The sequence below is a fragment of the Micropterus dolomieu genome, linkage group LG12 (assembly GCF_021292245.1).
Source record: "Micropterus dolomieu isolate WLL.071019.BEF.003 ecotype Adirondacks linkage group LG12, ASM2129224v1, whole genome shotgun sequence".
Classification (NCBI taxonomy): Eukaryota; Metazoa; Chordata; class Actinopteri; order Centrarchiformes; family Centrarchidae; genus Micropterus; species Micropterus dolomieu.
Window position 1 is genome coordinate 8,457,061 of NC_060161.1, and position 13,766 is coordinate 8,470,826.

Sequence of the window (13,766 nt, forward strand, 5' to 3'; positions counted from 1 at the left end):
TCAAAAATAGATATGTCAATAGGTTAAGAAAAATTTAAATCAAATCAGTATTGGGTGTGACCACCCTTGCCTTCAAATCAGCATCAATATCACTTGCACAAAGGTTTTGGAGGAACTCTGCAGTAGGTCGGCCCAGACATCTTGGAGAACTCCCCACAGTCCTTCTGTGGATTTCGGCAGCCTCAGTTGCGTCTCACTCTTCTTGTAATCCCGCCAAATATTAATTTTATTTAGAATTTTCTCAGTTTCCATTTTGAAAGCATTCTCACATAATAGCATTTTTTCCGCACCTGCCTTAAACTTTTACTACGTTTTGTACTGTATTTGGTCATTTCAAATCTTCTGGGGTTTTCAGATTGTAGCTGCAGGTTTTGAACAGTGATTATACCTTCTCAGCAAACTTCTTTAATGAAACAAATTTGGATTCAATCAAAATGCTGCTGAAACCAAACCAAACCAAAACAGTTGTTTATGTTGTAAAGTAAATATGTGGCAAAACTCTTTCTGAGACAAAAGCATTCAAGTCAACTGCAATTTCCACTGTGGCCACTACACCAAACTTTTCACGACTTGTTTAATATATGTGTTTATTGAATCTGTTCAATCCACACTGACTCATGTACAAGCCTTTTGCAAATGTCCAGTGCCCGGTAGTGGTCATTAGCTCCAGTGTCCGGCCAGATCAGCACACACGATCTTCCCTTGAGTCACCACACCTGACCTTCAGGGAGTGGAAGGCAGCCGCCCAGCACACACAAACAGGCAGAACTGAAGAGAACGAAAATGTTCTACTGTCATTAAATAAAAAAGATGAAAAGATGTTCATCATTTTAATGGCTGGAGGACATGAGTATGTAAAGGCAATATTTTCTCCTCTGCAAAACATGACCAGGCAAGTTACTGACTGCTGCATATTTGTTTTGGCTGTGACAAGTCTTTGCCTATAACATGACTGCGAAAAGCCTGGTCTTTCCTTGAACTGTAGGAGCCATGAGTTAGTCTGCATGTATAAACAAGACAAAGAACTTGTTTAAAGAGACACCTGGGATTCTTAAAGGGGACCCAAAGGTGCTCAAAAGGCTCCTAGAGAGCTTTTCATGGTTTCTTAAAAAAATATGGGAGTCAAAGGGTGTAAGTGGGTTTTAAGATGGCACTAGCAAAATAAAAAAAGAGCTTTGTAAATCCCCTGCATAGAAATGATCACAGTTGGACTAGAATGTAATCAAGACCTTAAACACATTAAGTAAAACCCAATAAACGAGTATAATCTTTCAGTTCAAGTGGGTCCAGTGCCAAATGAGTCTTTCTGAGGGTCTCTTATGTAAATCTATCCAGCCATTCATGTCCATTATATAATAACTAGCTACAGGCACTACAGCAATGGCTCCACATCCATTAAAACCTCAGTGCCTGTCAATCACTAATTAAAAAAGACATGTTGTAGCGCTCTCTCAGTCTGCTTTGCACTGCAGTGTGGCCTGCTTCTTATTCCCCAGGGGAATTTGGAAAGTGGCCACCCCACCCCCACTACCTCCACCCCATCCTGTCAAAATTGCTGGTTCAAAGACTTCCTGACATTTGGCCACAATAGTCATTGCTGGAGGGTGAGTGGGAAGATGGATGGGCTGACTGATCTACAGGACATGATTACATTTTGTTTTCTCATTATGTAATGTTGCATAAAAGCAGGCACGAAGCCTTTAAAAGCAGACATGTTGTCTGAAGAAGCACCATAATGTATAAAAAAAATACTCTATATAGAAAATATAAATACATAAATTCATATTAAGTGATATGGTATGGAAGTCCCATGCTTTCCACAGGCTACATAAATAAATCTGACTAGAATTGGCTTAAAATTAAATATATATATTTTAAAAATAGATATACTAGTTTAATTAAACTTGAGGGAAGGGAAAAAAAGGGAAATTAAGGAAGCTTCCAACTGATGCTAATTCTCTACATCATGTTGCTTCCATTTAGTGTGCATCTCTTGGTTTTGGCTGTTATGATGTTATTTATTTTGTGAGCTCTTTTTAGTCCAAAGATGCCCTAGCTAGTTAATCCAGCCCTGGTTATATAGATGGTTTAACAGAGAGCTGACTAGCTACAGAGATGACTAGTTAGCTTGCTAGCTTGATAGATAATAGGGTGGAAACAGAGCTCAACAGTGATGTTCTGGAAGTAAAAATGCCAAATGTCATATTCGGAATTGATTTCATTATTAGCCATAATGTCGTTACCATCCAAGGTAGACTTACCCCAAGCTATGAGATTGTGAAACGATGGTATATGCTCCTGTAGAACCCGCAAGTCCGTATATCATATCATTTGTGATGTCATGGAGAAGTAATATAGGCTACTACCCACAATCCTAAAATGTAACAGCGTCACAGAGGAGCCATGATGCACCTTTCTAGCCTGCTGCGTCTGAGCACAAGAGTAGCCAAAGGGCTGAAGATCACCACAGGCCATGTGCTGGAGTGTAATGTTAGTGAGGGCCAGATGTGGGTTCTGTCGGGGCCAGCATGAGAGACAAGACATACAGCGTTGTGGTGAAATTTACAGGCAGGCTAGTTAGGTAGCTAACATTAGCTGACAAGAGTCTAACTCGCACTAATCGTTCTTATTATTGTAGTGAATATAAAAAAATACACTTATATATATATATAACAGCAAATTACACGTTGTCAGGTCAGAAGGGGGGAAAGGCATCATTAGCAGTGGTCCATGGGATGAGTAGGTGTAGTTCCTTCAGTCTAAATATAATTATGAACAGGCTTTTACCTCCCATTTTCCATTTCGGCTAAATAAAACATTTTATAGTCATGAATTACGTCGTAGTTGGTTGGCTTAGTTCCAGGCTTAAAACTCTTTTCATAAGGATTTTCTGAAACATCAGTGGAGTGAATGAATGGGAAGTTTACTCCCAGAACCAGAGCCCTTCAAAAAGTGGGCGGTCACTGTTGATCTCTATTGCAGGTCAAAATGACATGTGCACAATGTACAAATGAGAAATCTTTGGAGATTAGACCCCATTGTGACGTCCTCGTTTTTGTCCTGCGTGGTTTAGGACAGAATAGCGGGGACTGGATGGATGTGGTGTGCTCAGACCTGGGTGCTGGAAGTGATAAACTGGAGGTCAATGGAGTGTCTTGAAAACAAACTGTACACATTGATAATACAGGGTTATGACAACACTGCAGAGATGCACACTAAGATATGGAAGGTTGTAATAATAATAATAATAATAATAATACTAAATTATAACATAAGAAATACCTGTAAATATGTAGACCTATGACCTGTAAACATATTGCTGTTGCTGTAGCAGTGCTGGAACTTCACTGTCTCTTTACAATGAAAAAATAGAGAGAGGGTAAGGACTTGTTAAAGTTTGAGGTATTCAAGGCACATAGGGGTGCTTTAGCCGGATTACTCAACAGGGACAGGGTGCCCATGTTAAGCAGATAACGGGTACACAGTTACAGTTAACAGTCTTGGCTCGGTTTTACTCCTCTCGCTCTTCAATGTTAAGCTGTTTTTTCCTCAATATACCGCCAAAACAGCAAAATACAAGGAAAGAAAAACGCTGCATAATCTAAGCTTTGAAGAAGTTGCGCACTCCGTTCAGCTGCCGCAAGGCTAGGCCGGAAATGATGTGAAAATTCTATCAAATTAAAAGCTTTTTTCTTTCTTCCTTTCCAAATTCTAATTTTGCAAATCTAAGCACAGCATTTTCAAAGAACGTTTACAATGTCAGTGTAACTATTCAGAATGCAAAAAATGTGCAGATAATAAATGTCTGGACATTACTATAGGCTATGCACAGTACAACATACTATACTACTATAACATAGGCTACTAGCACACACTATAATGGTAGAAAATTTCAAATAAATCTTTATACCATAATATCAAAAAAGAGTTTTGCCTTCTAGCCTATGTCAAAGAATTTTGTATTGGTCTGTCAAATTGTATGTAAATTTATTTTATTCCATTATTTCAGCACTCATAAAAAAGAAAAAATGCTTGGCCTTATTATTCAGAATGCACATTCAATTGTATTAATTCTGAGGAGATGTCATCCAGGAGAGCTCAACTTAGACATTTCTGTTCTCTTTAAGTTCTCTTTAAGATCTGTTCTCTCAGATCATATGTCTTTACAACATGAAGGGGCTTTCTGAACCTGTCCTGCACGTAACCTACTTTTAGGTCCCAAAATAACGTCAAGTTATTACATGAATTTAATTTTATTACTTTATAGTTTTATTCTATTACTATATAAGAAGCTAATAACACAAAAATGATTAAACCAAGATGCTCTGTGGTATATTAAAAATGTATGAGAAAATGTATATTGCTGTAGAAATCTCCCCAAAATGTCTGCATGAGTGACTTTGTGTGGGGTCCCAAATGCAATACTGAAAAAGTACTTTTACCAAAAAAAAAGGTCCCCTCAAAATCTGACTCCACTTTTTATTTATTAATCTTTTTTGTACCATTACTTTCACGACGTGACAATCACGTCCATTTAGCGAAGAGGAAACTGGAATCTAGCAACATGACCTCTAAATAGTGTTACGTCACAGCCTCTGCGTTTTGTTTTGAAAGTCACAACCGGAAGCCCGGTACCACCGCGTGTGTAACTTGACGCTGGTACCTGTCAACCGGTCTGCTCTCCTCAGTGTTTTTGCCGGCTCGAGCCTCACAGGGCTGAAGACTCGCGGCTGTGTACCAGCTTTCACCGGCGAATATGTTGAAGTTCCCGGATATTAAATTGCATTTTTATACGTGACCCAGCGGACTGGAGACCGGCACACGCGGGGGATTTATTCTTCTCTGCAGCGCCCTACATTGTAACGGAATGGAAGCTGGAAGATTTGAACGCTGGACATGGACACAGGCTGATGGACCAGGAACAACAGCCTGATATAATTAGTGCTCAACGCCAGCATGACCTACATTCCACAGAGCTTAATGGACGGACTTCAGGACATCTCTGCAATATGGACACGAGACAGTAACTAACGTCCTGTTCAACCTTGTAACACAGTAATAAGTGACCTTCATTTTTATTTGCTGCTGCAGAACTGTGCATAACCGGACACCTGAATGTGCATACGACTGAACCAAGAGATTCATCCAAGCAGACCATGTCCTATGCAAAAAAAAGGGGGAACAAGATAAACAGCATGAAAAGCACTGCATGCTGGACATTTTGCTGACCTTTTGTAATGCACCTCCATCGAAAGGAGGAAAAATTAATCAAGCAGGTGGCCTGAGGCAACTCTCCCTGCTGTTTTCTTGCTGTATACTGCTGGGCTATACACTAGCTCTGCTCTTTGGATTAGCGAGCAGCTCACGAGGCCCGCAGTTCAAAGTGCCAGAGAAGAGCAGGGCTGAAAGGTCTTTTCAAGCCTGCAGATGCCTTATCTGCTCATAAGCGAGAGATTGTTGCGTGTTATGTGATCACCAATAATGCTGTGGTCAGCATCCAAATAGACTTTTTCAGGCTGTCAGCAACATAAACTGTCGCCACTATGCTTCTGAACGGCGGTCAGCAGCTACCTCTTCTGAGGCATACGGATGTGCCGCCTCGGGTCATAGAAAACTTCATCCTGACTGGCTACCGCTTCCCAAACTACAGCCTGAGGGATTGCTTACTGTCAGCGTTCAGGCCCACCAATGAAACAGGCAACTTCTGGACACACTTCCTCCCAGTTTTCATTTTTTCATACTACTTTGGGGAGGTGTTTGGTTGGGAAAGTGCGCCACATGGTGACGCCCCGTTCTTCTATCCATTGTGGAACTACTTTATCGGGGTGTTCTGTCTCCTAATGGCCAGCAGCATGGCCCACCTGCTCAACTCGATGTCTTTGGTAGTAAGAGAAGTCTGCTTCTTTGTGGACTACGGGACCATCAGCTCCTACACTGTAGGCTCATCGTTGGCGTACTACTACTACATCCACCCTCGGGCAGGGATTGTTGAGACAGGAGGCCACAACGCCTCCCAGGGGGACTTGAAACATGAACTTGCAGGGGCTCCTACATCATCCTATGCAATCCCGGAGTTCAGTGTGTTCTTTGAGATATTCTATATTCCGTGTGCATGTGTTGTAGCAATCATTTGCGTTCTCTCTTGCTGCAATACTCGCCAGAGATGGAGGCAGCATCGATACATCATCCGAACCTTAGTTTTCCTCCTTCCGTTCCTCATCTCTTCCACGCCGGTCTTCTACCGCCTCCTCACCAGATCGCCTTATTCCACCACCTCCTCCTCCTTCGTTGCTTCCACCTCCACCTCCAGCTTCTTCTATCGCCACTGTCTGTGGCTGCTGGTGTCAGCTGTCTTCAATATCAGCAAGTTCCCTGAGCGGCTAGCCCCGGGTCGCTTTGACATCTGGGGGCACAGCCACCAGTGGTTCCACTGTTGCACGTTTTTGTCCATCCTCGACGAACTCCAAATGATCAAGGCTGAAGTGAGGGCAATCCTACTCAGCCCAACTGTGCTGTTGCCCCCTGCCACCCTCTCCCACCTACCTGGACCTACCATAGCTTCCACCTATGGGGTGATGCTCCTCCTCCAGACCACCATCATCTCCATCATCGTGTGGTTTTCCTGGCGCGCCAACTGCATCTACGGACCCCAGGGCGACCAGCTAGCAGAGGAACACCCCAAGAATCACCTCAAATGTCACTGATCACAAAGACAAACCTTTTTTTTTTTTTTTAAATCATCCTGACTGTGAAGAAAGATTTGCACATGCATACAGAGCCATGCCACAAAGAAGAAGCGCACAAGTAAAACAATATTACCCTTCCGATTTCAGGTCCCTCATATGTTCCTACCCCTTAGAGAGCTTTTTGCAAGCTTTCATATGGGGAAATTGGGCACAATGTGAGACGAAAGGATTATATTCTGAGCTCACCACAGGGTGGCTGTCTGGTTGAGTGAACATTGAAAGACCTTGCCAGTTCTTTTCCCTAAGCAGCTCCAGCATGTTCCAACAGGATGTCTGAGCAGTGGTGATAATAACTACCTCTAGGGACTGTACACTTGAGGGCAGAGGAAAGGTGTTGGAACCCAGAAGAACACATGTTCCACGTAACATTTGGGTAATGTGGCTTAAATGTCAGCGTCATCCTTTACAGAAGTCGCTGATGTGTTGTCTGTTGTCAAGTAGTACCCGCTGTTGCACTTCCTCTTGCTCTGACCTCAAAGTGGATCTTTCTCTGCTCTGGTTGCAGTTGGACCCATTGTTTCACATAGCATGAATCCCTTGTTCTGACCTTTACTAACCATACCTTCGCTTCCTCTGACTTACATAAATGCTCACAGGCAGTCTCATTTCCTCTCTTTTTCCAAGTGACCCTCAGCAGGAAGTGTGCCTGAAATAGCTGAGAGCTCGTATCAGTCGTACAGTTAAGCACTTTCAGGGGGTCGGACGAACAGGCCCTGTCATTAAGAAGCCATGCTCTGTTTTTAACCTTAAAGGGCGCGTAACATTTCTGAAGCATAGAATGATGTCCTGCTGGCATCTTCAGTTGGGTTATTTAAATGTGAAACATATTCAGAGGGAAGTGAATATATCTGCTGTATGTGTGGTTTTCATTACACTGATGAATAGTTCCCCATAGATTATGTTCACGCTGTTTAAAGTGCTCTAGTTCAGATTAAATGTGATGTAAATCTGGTGTTTTCTAATCAGTGTGAGAAGCTTACTGGGGTTTTCTGGAGTACACAGAAGTGGTATGCATGTTATTAAAATCTCTCATTCAAAAAAAGACTTCAGTTTAAAGGCTTGCATTGTGAACATAGATTAAATGACGATGATGAAACCAGAGGCTACTTTCCACAGAGGCTTTTCATGCCATGTGATGTACAGCAACCCCTTAGAGCAAAAGCCATAGTTTGGAAAAGTGACATAATGGCAATATTGTAGTTGTATTACATTGTCAGGAACTTCCTGGATAGATTTGCACTTGACAGATAGATTAGGTTTATAGTTTGCTCCTCATGTATTATAACTATATTCAAGCTGAAGAGCTAAGTGTCCTTCAGAAAAATATATACCCGGCAATCTCTGAGTCACTTAACAGCCCTTACCGCTTCTTTGGAGCTAGTAAATATATAACCTTTCAGGACTGTGGGGGCCACGTCTTCCATCCATCTGGAACAATAACTATTTTTTCCACAGCACCATAAAAAAAATCTTAAAGCCAGTTTTCCATATTTGCACCATTATTTAATAAGAAATGTCATTGCTGATTTGTACAACAAAACCAAATACATTTATATGACATACATATTGTTATTATATATATATATTTATATTTATATATTAAATTATATTATATTGTATTATAGCCTAAATCAATGTTACTTTTTATTATTTTGTAGAGATGCAACTTGGGAAGAGGATTAAAAATGTTTTTAATCGGGCAGTGGGTGGACAGAGAAGTGATTGAGAAGTCTTGAAATATTTTCAGAATAACATTAAATGAAGTTTAAGAATCTTCCGGGTCTTCAAAGATCATTGCGTAGTTATCATTTCAGAAACAGGGATGCTTAAGTCTGTGACTTGAATATAATGGTTATACATGAGAGGCACGAACTGGGACAATAATTTACTATGTAGATTAAATGCAAACATTACCATTTCTTTATTCAACTTTTAACTGTATGCAGCAATAACCTTATTGCTAGGCAGAAATGTTAATTATCACCCTTTGTCAACCTATATATGTAGATGCCTGCTTTCTTGTTTTTTTCTAGAATTCTGCTACCCAGCCCAAACCCGACCGGCCCCGTTTGGTTTGGGATTTATTTCTTAATTTATTAAGAAATCCTGTGTTTGTCTCTATGACTGTCTATCATCCGTGTTTGTCATGTGTTAGTAGATTTGCAATGTCCAGAGAGAAGGGGGAAAGACAGACAGTGTAGCTAATGTGTCGCATTAGCCTGGTAAGCTAATGTTCAATAACAGATAAAAAAAATTAAACAAATATATAGCCTGTTAGTCCTGCACAGTTTCTTTATAATATCCCAACCAAAATGAGTATATATATATATATATATATATATATATATATATATATATGGTCTGACGCATGCGTACGTGACTGATTGGCATGTGCATTCAAAGATTTTGGCAAGAAAGATGTTGTGCTGGCTTTTGGCATTTTCTTTTCTGCTGGGTCAGATTCTATTCAGTCCGTTTTCTGTCTCCCACAAAAAAATCAATGTGCTGGAAACCAAGGGTGTTCACTGTGTTCAAGAACTCACCTCCTGAAATGTCCATGAACAAGACACTTTCAAGACAATTTCCTTTGTTCTGAGATCACTTGCACACTGAAAGTGGACCATGATCGTCAGTGCTCAGATGACGATTACGTGTGTTTTCTCTGTTTTCATGTTGTTCTGTCTTGTGTTTGTAGATTTTGTCCTGTCAAGCAACCTCAGAGGGAGTTACAAATGAAATGATATGCTCTTACTCATGTGTCACATTTACATGTTGATAAATCATATTGGTCTGATTTTAGAAATTATATGATTAACACTGTATAAGTTCTACTCATACCTGCACATTTACTTGTGTTTAGATGCGTTAATTTGCACAAGTGAAAATGATTAGTGATGTAAGCTGAGTTGTTAATTATGTATGACGATGAAGTATATATAGTAAGGACCATATTGAAAGGTTGTGATAATCATGCTGTTATGGGGCACTTTAAAGCTCCTCAAAATGTTCCTTTAAGGATCAACTCTGCAGTACTGTATTCTTTCTTCAGGTTTAGGTAGTGCGTTCTAATGAATAGTCCAATTCATCAGATAACGGTGCATCCAATGTTGAAGCGATGTTTCTACCTCAACAGAGCATTTCTGTCACTCTGTCACTGAGACGAACCATCGCTGAAACAAATCTTGTCCCCCTCTCCACCCTTCTAGACGGTGGGATGTCAGACTTGAATCGATCAATGTTGAAGCAGAGTGCAGTATGTGAATGTTAGACTTACAGCCAGTACTGTATCAAGTGAAGTACTCAGGGGTGACCGGAAAACAACACTAATACATTATTTACACATGCATTTAAATGATTAATTAATAGAGGTGGAGAATAACTGTAGAATCTGTCTGTTAAAATGCTGAAAAAGTGAAAACGATCCTCCATTATGTTAATTGATGTATCTAATAATGTATCTAACTAATATGGATGATTTGAGTTTTACTGAATAAATTATGCAGAGAACTAATATCCTCGTGGCAGTTCATTTATGTAATCATATGTAATCGTGTGGCAAGATTATTAGCCAAAATCACGCACAATTTGATCTATTACTGTTATTTACTAATACTAGCAGCGTTGATATATCTCAGCAACTGGATTGCCATGAAGTATGGTACAAACATTTGGGATCCCCAGAGGATGAATCTTGAATGATATTACTTTGACTCCTCTTCTAGCGTCGACAGTAAGCGACTGTCCTTGCTTGTCCTTGTAATGTTGGTGCTGATGTATTCACCACCTGCCACATTGATCAGTCAACTTTAACTGCACTTGTTGAGCGACTGTCGCTGCATCCCGGTCATGGTTGGCGCTAAGCCCTTTCTTCAGCGCTGGCACATCACTACAAGTGTGGTTATAGGTCTGGTCATGCGAGGCTACTCCCTGGTTTACAGATGAAACATGCTCATAAGCAGGCCTGCAGAAGATTTGAATGTAAATGGCAAAAATCAAAACTGGAAACGTTCTACCTCGCATGACATGAATGTGTTAAATTACAAGCATGCTCTGCTCCCAAAGCAGTCTAGTTCTCTCGCTTAATCAGTAACAATAAGCAAAGTCCAAGGTTTCTCTTTGACACTGGGACCAAACTTACTCAAAAGCAGCTGTCTGTTAGCCGCTCACCCTTTACAGCTCATTCTTTTTTTGTTTTTTCCTTCAGAAAAATAAATGAAATTAGAATCAAAATAAACTCCTTCTCCAGTTACTAATGTACAATGGGCAGTGCAACATTCATATGTTGAATCCTAGTTTCTGTTCTTACACATTTTGAGAATATCTCTCTTGAAACATTGTCTAGGCTGGTTATAGCTTTTAAACAAGCCACCTGCCTCCTCAACCCCCTGTGAGTAATTATCAACCCTAATCATCTCTAACCTTCCTTTCTTATTAAATAGTGCTAGAAAGACTTGTTGTAGCAACTTTCTGCCCACATACTTAAAGAGGTGAAATTATGCTTATTTTTAGGTTTATAATTTAATTTTAGGGGTTGTACTAAAATAGGTTGCAACACAGGCAGAACAACCTGAACCAGCTTTGCAACCTAGACTGGAGCAAGAGTTTTAGAGTGGTAATTTATTAATTTGTTACAAATGAATCTTTTCATACGGAAAGTTTTAACTGTGTATTGATAGCTAATATTTGGTAGGGAGGGTGGGGGGTGAGGGGAGACAGCGGGCGGACGTGCTGTCACTGTGTGTGCTGCAGCTCAGTGCGTTTCTCCTCCAGTGTTTTTGAGGGCGAGCCACACTAGCCCGCTAGGCGAGCATTATGACGTGTTACATAGTGACACAGATTGGTTACAGAAGTTAAGGCTGGACTAAAAAGTTTTCAGGCAGTTCAGGAGGAGAGTTTTGGTAACTCCCTTTGGGGAGGACATTCTTTTTCACAAAAATAATAATACGACCTCTTTATCAGTAACCAGGCCTGTCATTCTACTGAAACTGCATTTATTAAAGTGGTAAATTATTTTCTGCTCACCATGGATTCAGATTCCACCTCAGTGCTTCTCTTACTGGATCTCTTGTGCAGCTTTGGATACCGTAGATTCAGTATACCCCACGCTGACTGGAAAATCAATTTGGCGTCTCTGGCCTGGCTCTCGATTGAACTCAGTGTGTGTGCTCTATGATAATACTACATCTCTTTATATTTCACCTCTTGGCCTAATTATACAGTCATGGCTTTAATTTCCACTGATACGCTGATGATACTCTCCTGTATGTGTCTGCAAAGGCAGATGATCATTCCCAAATTATTAAAGTAGAGATTTCTGAAAACCACTGCATCTCTCTAACTGTGTTTGTTTCAGTCCCACAAGCACAGCTGTGTGCCTGTGTGGCTATCTCTCTCTCTCTCTCTCTCATGCAGACACCTCCGGTCGTTCTTATGCTTGTGGAGAAAGTCATGTGCTGGAACTTTTTCAGGCGCAGTGACAGTGTGCCGCTTCCTGACATGTTGTCATCACAGCGAGACCAAAACCAAAACCTGTGCTCACACAATCTATCTGGCCCTATTGCTGGAGATCTGTTGTTTGTCAAGGAATAGTTGATGATATTGATCTTGACTGATCGGCTGTGTAGTGGGAAGCAGTCTCTCAGAGCTGAGTGAAGTCTAGGTTTTGAATAATTCAAATGAATTCTGTTTGTGTGCTGATTTGCATGTCCAGCACTGCCTGAGCGTTTAGAGAGTATGTGTTCCTACTTGGTATTTGCACGTTGTAGGTGTGCTGGACCTCGGCTGGGGCAAACGCGTGGGCAACACATGCAGCTGGCTTTCCATGTCAAACTCCGCTCCCCCCTCACGCCTCTGTCTCTTTTTACTGTGACATGCCGAGACCACAAACAAATGGCTGGTGAAACATGAACCACAGAGAGAGAACCACTCAGCTACGCTGAATCAAGAGTCCTGGACAGAATCAGTCAGGTGTCAGGAATCCATCTCTGGTTTCATCCTCACCCCACATAGTCGGATCACTTTTGCTTTTTATTGTGCAGGTGGTCGTATGATGACAAAGTTCCAAACATTTTTAATGCAAAAACTGACTTAGACTAGCTCAGTTTGAAATCTGCTCTCATTGTTTTTTTCCAGTTGTTTAATCAAATTATGAGATTTTGAGCAGAGCAATATGTCAGGCTGATTTTTTTCAAAACTGTAAAATGATCCTCTGGATTTCTTCTGGGAATCTGGGCGTTTTAGCAACCTGGGGTAATAACTATTTAAAAAAATAAAATGTACATGCATTGTTATGTTAAAGGCTGCTTCCAATATTTATATACTCAATACATTTTTATAAGACTATATATTTTAATACCTCACCAATTGTATTATTTGAAACAGCATTAAGACTCAAGCAGGTACTTTAAAGGTCTGACATTGTCACCCTACACCCTCCATCTACATATTAATGGATTTTGTAAGTCCAGAGTTTTAAGGTGGGTGTAAACAGGAAATATTATGTTGCCATGGAGTCAGTTTGTTAGCTGTGGGCTACAACTTAAGCCTCAGTTTGGGTTCCTGTTTGCAGTGCAGAATAAGTGGTAGGGAGAAAAAAATACAAAAGGCAAACCCTGGCTATCCACAGAAACACACAAGAAAGGGAGTGAGAAGGGATGTAGGAGGAAGTACAACTAGAACCAAGACAGCAGCACAAAAAGAATATGAGGGAGCAAACAAGGTAGCTAAGGAAAGTGTCAGAAGGGACAAAAAGTACATTGAGGATTTAGCACAGCAGGTTGAGGAAGCAGCAGGGAAAAATTATCTGAAGGGACTTTATCTAACAACAATGAAGCTCAGCGGCAAATTCAAACAAGCGCAAGGACACAAAAGGTGCACTTAAGAGAGCTGCTCAATAGACAACCCCCTCAACTGAAATTCCACCTGCTCTAAACCCCAAGATGGAACTTAGGAGAGCCATTAAAGGCATGGAGAGTAGGGACAGGCAGCTGAAGCCCTCAAGGCAGACACAGTCACCTCAGG

At 40.9% G+C, this 13,766-nt stretch overlaps 1 protein-coding gene across 1 annotated transcript; it reads left to right on the plus strand.

Moving 5' to 3' along the window:
- The first annotated feature begins 4,676 nt into the window (after positions 1–4,676).
- Positions 4,677–10,257, plus strand: paqr9 (progestin and adipoQ receptor family member 9). The gene has a single exon (XM_046064823.1). It carries the CDS (start codon positions 5,544–5,546, stop codon positions 6,702–6,704), a length of 1,161 nt encoding a protein of 386 aa, XP_045920779.1. The 5' UTR covers positions 4,677–5,543; the 3' UTR covers positions 6,705–10,257.
- Positions 10,258–13,766: the final 3,509 nt, after the last annotated feature.